This window comes from Dama dama, chromosome 12 (genome assembly GCF_033118175.1).
Source record: "Dama dama isolate Ldn47 chromosome 12, ASM3311817v1, whole genome shotgun sequence".
In the NCBI taxonomy this organism is placed as follows: Eukaryota; Metazoa; Chordata; class Mammalia; order Artiodactyla; family Cervidae; genus Dama; species Dama dama.
In genome coordinates, this window is record NC_083692.1 from 89,232,296 (window position 1) to 89,238,295 (window position 6,000).

General features: G+C 34.0%; 1 protein-coding gene across 1 annotated transcript in view; it reads left to right on the forward strand.

Annotated features, from left to right (window-relative positions):
* The window catches only part of CLPX (caseinolytic mitochondrial matrix peptidase chaperone subunit X), a 37,151-nt gene extending 31,520 nt beyond the window's left edge, over positions 1-5,631 (forward strand). Inside the window, exons 12-14 of the mRNA XM_061158049.1 lie at positions 1,160-1,252; positions 2,595-2,701; positions 3,897-5,631. Coding sequence (XP_061014032.1) covers positions 1,160-1,252; positions 2,595-2,701; positions 3,897-3,987 — 291 coding nt within the window. The 3' untranslated portion in view covers positions 3,988-5,631. The remainder of the gene's footprint in view (positions 1-1,159; positions 1,253-2,594; positions 2,702-3,896) is intronic.
* The last annotated feature ends 369 nt before the right edge of the window (positions 5,632-6,000 follow it).

Below are 6,000 nucleotides of genomic sequence, written 5' to 3' on the forward strand. Positions count from 1 at the left end.
AATCAGATAGCAAATGTTTGGGTTTTATGAACTAAGTGTCACAAAACATTAGTCTCCTTATCTCCGCTGCTGCTCTTTCTACCTCAAGTCAGTCTCCTTTATCATTCTTCACCTTGACCCATGCATTTGCTTCTTAATTGGGTTTCCCTACCTAAAGTCTGTTTCTGACCACCACCACCAAAATACTATCCCCCACTTTACTTCAAGAATGGATCTTTTTAAAATATTGAACATAGTGTTCAACAAATAGATATTAAGTGCTTAATAAATATTTATTGAATGAATAAACCCAAAGCTAAATTATTTTACTCCCCTCCTTAAAAATGCTTCAGTGGTTCCCTAGCCTTATGTAGATGTCCCCACTTTTATTGTTCTCTTAGCGCCATGTGCAAACACTATGCTGTAAATGCTATTTTGCTAATTTGTCACCATCTGATACACTGAAGTTTCTTGAGGGTAAAGGTGGTGTCTGATTCATCATTCAGTTTCTAATATTTAGACACACCTGGGTTCAATAAATGTTGAATAAAATCCTAGAAAATCCATGTTAATCTAGAAAACCTCTTCAGGAACTAAGGACAAACTTTGATTCATGCTGTTAACTGTCTCATAAGCTAATTCATAGAAACAAGTGCTTTTTGAAAGCAAGAGTCTAAAGCATCATGAGAGATAATTATGTTGTGTAAATTTTACATTTTCTGGTGGTAGAAATTAATAACCAAAAGTTTTTTAGTACTAAGATCTTATTTTTTATGGGGAGGTATATTAAATTCTCAGTAATTTTTTATATTTGTGGTAATTCAGAGAGACTTGTCTTAAAATTGTACCTTTGTTCCATGGCATGAGAGGGTTAGTAACACTTTTTAAAATGAGTATTTTTTCAGAAGCTTAAGTTACAATCTAAAAATACTTTAGTCTGAAAGGAGATAGGATCAGTCAAGACACAAGATTCTGTGTTTAAAAAGTATTAGTGAATCAGTGTACTTAACTCTCTGGAACATTTCTTTACCTGTAAAGTCAGGACATTCATCTCTTATTATAAAAAGACCAATAATGGTGATAGGTAGTAATAGTTAATAGATCAAATACTGCACGGTTTTATTAGGAAAATATCATCATCAAATATTATGTGAGTTCTTTCTTTTGAATGTATTTGTAGTGTGAACTGAATGTTACTGAAGATGCTTTAAAAGCTATAGCCAGATTGGCACTAGAACGAAAAACAGGTGCACGAGGCCTCCGGTCCATTATGGTAAGTTGGCCTAAATTTACAAAAACTAGATTATTTCTTGGTCTGAATTTTGAGAATATTAAACCTCCATGTTTTTCCTTCGGAAATATATCCAGAAATTTGGTCTAACATTTTTTGTGATTTTTTTTTTCCTTGTGTATTTTGACCACACTGTGCAGCATGCGGAATCTTTGTTTCCCAGTCAGGGTTTGAACCCTTCCAGTGGAAGCACTGGGCTGCCAGGGAAGTCCCTCTTCTTCTTTCTAAAATGGGACTTCAAGGTGTTTGCAGCAAAGGACGTACACTGAATGTGATTAACGAAATAGAGGAAATCAGGATCATGGGAAGGAGGTTTTTAGAAAACCCTACACAGGCGTTTTGACTAAGCTCCAGAGTGGCCCCTCAGAACCATTGAAATTCTCATTGTTGTTTTATGTTTGAAATTAAGTTGTAGATATTATAACATTTTATTTCTAAATTCTTCAGTATAGTATTAACTCACTCTTTTAATTTTGTTACAAGTCCTGGAGACCCAGCCTACTTTTCAGCCACCCTCTTTCTTAAAGGTCTTTCCCGTCCCTGATGTGGCTGTACAGTGGGTTACTGTTTCCCTACATGCCGCAAAAGCAAGCACTTGGTCTGTTCTCTGAGGATTTCACTGCTGAGTATTACTTCTCTCATCTAAGTAGGACTTTTTGAACAGAACTACACATCTGTCACAATTTGAGATAATACTTTTAATGAAGGCGTCAACTTCAGGTGCTGTGACAGATTTATAAACATGTAAACTAGAAGAAAAGGTAATATAGTTGACATTTTTAGAAAATTTGGTGTATTCAACCAGTATTTTCCTTAAGATGGAACATAATCCAGCTGCTACCCATAGGTAAAACTAGTTTTCTTTAGTAAATTACTTTACATCTTCTGCCGCAGTTGAGACAAATGCATATTTGAAGTCATAACTTGGTATAGATGATTTAAGATTAAGTCATTTTCGAATTAAGGACTACCAGTTGACCTCCTTTGGTGATAAAGTATGTCAGAAATGCTTCTTGAGTAGCATCTGATCACATGCAAAATGAAAGTACAATCTTTGTAGGTGCAAGGTTACCTAAGTACGCAGAACTGCAGACAAGAAGCTTTCCCTTATAGAATGACTTCTATCCGAATTTAGTTAGAAGCTGTTTTAATATGGAGAATATGAAAGCTTTTACATTGACTTTTCAAGATTCAGTTCCTGATGCATCATAGGGACTCCAAAATATTTGTTGAGTTGATTAATTTGATTGATAACCTATAGAATACAAGTATTTTGTGTGTAACCTCAGTTTTCCATGTAATTCATTACTTTTTTACTCTTTAGGAAAAACTGTTACTAGAACCAATGTTCGAAGTCCCTAATTCTGATATTGTGTGTGTGGAGGTTGACAAAGAAGTAGTAGAAGGAAAGAAGGAACCAGGATACATCCGGTAAAGTGTATTGTCAAACTAGACAGGTCTAAAACTTAAGATCATTCTTTATTGCTGTGGTTTATCAGTCTGTCATACAGTTGTGTGAAAATCTTTATATTCATAAAGGAATCAGTTATCTCAAATATTCTGTAGAAAAATTTTCTAATTTTGGTTTATAAGATGATACTTTAAGTCTTCTTGGAAATTGATCTTCAAAACTAGCCTCCACTTTTTTCTCCTAAAAGAAGTATCAAAAAAGACATAAAGTAATCTAAATGAAAAGGTTTAAATGAACTTTGCTTCTAATTCTGTAATTTATTTATTACTTGTTTCATGTCTTTCATAAGACCAAAACTTTGTTGACATAATTTTCCTCTTAGTTGTGTCTTACCAGTTGACAAATTTGACATATATTCACTGCTTTTATTTAACTATTCTAGGGGTCAGTAAAACAGTGCAGGGCCGTTTTAACACTTCAGGGCCATACGGTTTGTATTGTAGCTACTCTGCCCTTACAGCGTGATAGTTCCAGTCCATAAATGAATGATCCATGTCTGTGTTCAAATAAATATTTACAAATATTTACAAATGACAGACTTTATTTGGCCTGCAGGCTATAGTTTACTGACCCCAGTCTATTCAATAAATATTTATTAAACAGTGCTTGACATGAGTGTTACCTACACAAAAAATAGGCTTCTGTCACAAGATATGTTACATTTTATGCTTATCTTCTAAGGTAACTTATGAGGCAGTTGATTGGTTTTGAACAACCTTTACCTCAAAGAGGTATAGTCTCTCATTTTATTGTTTACTATTAATATACAAAAGAACTGTGGTCTAATCATAATTTTGGCTAATTTGAGTCATATTGGTTTGATCAGAAGCTTTCAACTTCTTTCCATTGACATATACTAAATGTCAAGTTATTTTAGTTAATAGATTCTACTTCTTTTGCTGGAGAAAAGGCCTTCACTGTTGAAGCCTGGTTGTTGATTTGTTTCAGTTAAAAACAATTGTTTGGGAAATTACTTATAGTTTTTGGTTGTGTGCTTGAAATGTTTCTCATATTTTACCACTAAGCAATCTTAATATATTTTCCTTCTTTGTGCAGCTTTTCTAGCTAGGTGGATTAATATTTATTTTTTGAGAAGTTGTATTTACCCCTAATTCTTACTAAAAACAGAAAAACACTGATGACTTTTCATTATAGGGCTCCAACCAAAGAATCCTCTGAAGAGGAGTATGACTCTGGAGTTGAAGAAGAAGGATGGCCTCGTCAAGCAGATGCTGCAAACAGCTAAACTGTCAGACTTCTGTTGTGTATATAAAGTTGTCCTTCTTTTGTTTAGGATCATAACTGTCTCTGCAGTCTGACATTAAAAGCATTGGATCTATCTTGGATATCATATACATGGTCAGAAGCTTTTAGGATAAAAATCAGATCATGTATATTATGTAACATCACATTGATTTATACAGACTGACATTACCTGGACTTTAATGACACAGTGTTCCGAGAGAATATGTACATTATTTTGTTTCGGTTTTTAAAAAATATACTTAAAAAAAAACTTAGGAGTTCTTTTAAGCAATGCAGGTGTTGCAATAACTGTGGATTTTACAATAGTGTTACTCTACAAATGGGAAAATAAATTCTTTAAAATTGAAGCTGGGATTCCATTCTTTAGCTTAACTTTGTCTACTCATGTTTGTTTCCTGAAAAATGTTAGAATTTTATTCATCTTAAAAATTGGAACAGGAGTTTCCAAGTTGTTAAAGATTTCATGGAAAAAGTGCCCTGAAGAACCATGCTTTGATGATTTGTTTAGCTGTGTTCTTAGTCTTGTCCACTGACGCATGACAGTGACTTCCCGTTGGTTCTATAAGGAAAGACCATTCTCCTGCTAACTTGTCTGATTTATTTGCTGTCTTTGATCCATTTTAGTACCATGAGTGAGCAGATGAAATTAAAAGTCTGCCTTAAATCTTTAGAAAAAGACTACATCTAATTCTAAAAGTAGCATGCAGCATCAGTCATAACAGCCATGTGCTGAACTAAATAAAATATCCTAATATTGTACACTTACCTAAAATACTAGTTTTTTGTTTTCTGGTGCTGAAAATTTGTCTAATTCTTTGGCTTCACGAAACATTAAAGAAAATCTATGCTTTACTGTCAGCAGAAGTGAATGTGTTCATACTAAAATATAAGTTATTAACTTTCATTATATAGAAACAGTGGGGGAGGCTTGGGGGGCTTAATGAAAATTATTTCATTTGATGCCATAAATATTAAAATACTTGGATACCTTTTAAATTTTTTTCTTTCCCGCTGTATTGATACAAGTTTCTATACTGTTCCTTCAGTTCAGCCTCATTGGAAATTGTTTAAATCAGAGTACCTTTAAACATTTGTTTTCAATTTTTGGTTTGTAAACTCTTGAGTTTTCCTTTTAACTGCACCCTACCCCTTTTCTTAGGGAAAGAACCTTACACTACTAGCAAGTTCTACATCTTGTTGATGGAGTTGGGTTTTCTATTATATAATAAGAGGTATCTATTTATGGCTGGGGTAGGACCAGAAATGCACTTCTGCAAAGTGTTTAAGCCTGGTTGCAATAGTATGGAACAGAAACTGGTATCCTTGGTCTCCCTAGTAATGGTTAACGTTCTTCTCAGGAAGGGTTTCATATCATAACTGTTCATTATCTTTTTCTTACAGGCTCATCGTTTTCCTCTTTGTAGAGTGGAAATTGGAGTAGCTACTAAATGTATTAAAGTTAGTCCTCCAGAAATGACAGGGAGACGTTTCAGTCATAGCAACTTATATTTGGTTTTGAAAGTTGTTAACAAAGCATAATTGATGTTTTTAAATTAAACACAACTACGATTTGTATCTTGAAACTTGTTTTGGCATTTGAATAAAACAAAAGGATTAAATGAAAGCCCTTGTTGTGGTGTGTCCATACTGCAGTGCCATTTTAAGAAGGGCACAGGTATCACAAGCTGGTTTATTCTAGAGACTGGTTAACCCTTGACACTTTCACATTCCTCTAATTCTCCTAGTTGTGGATTCTACCAACAAAAAGTCTGTTTATATTAAACATTGATTAATGTTTACCATTAAATGTGATCCTGCATGGGCCCCACACTAGGAGTACAGGCCAAGCTTTCAAAGAAGCTTAGTCTATTAGGGAAAGCAAATGCAAACATCAGTGTATTATAATAATGGAAGTGAGGTAGGTACCAGCTGTGAATATACTGCACGGTAATCTCAGAGGAGTAACATGAAGTCATACTTGTTGCCTATTTCT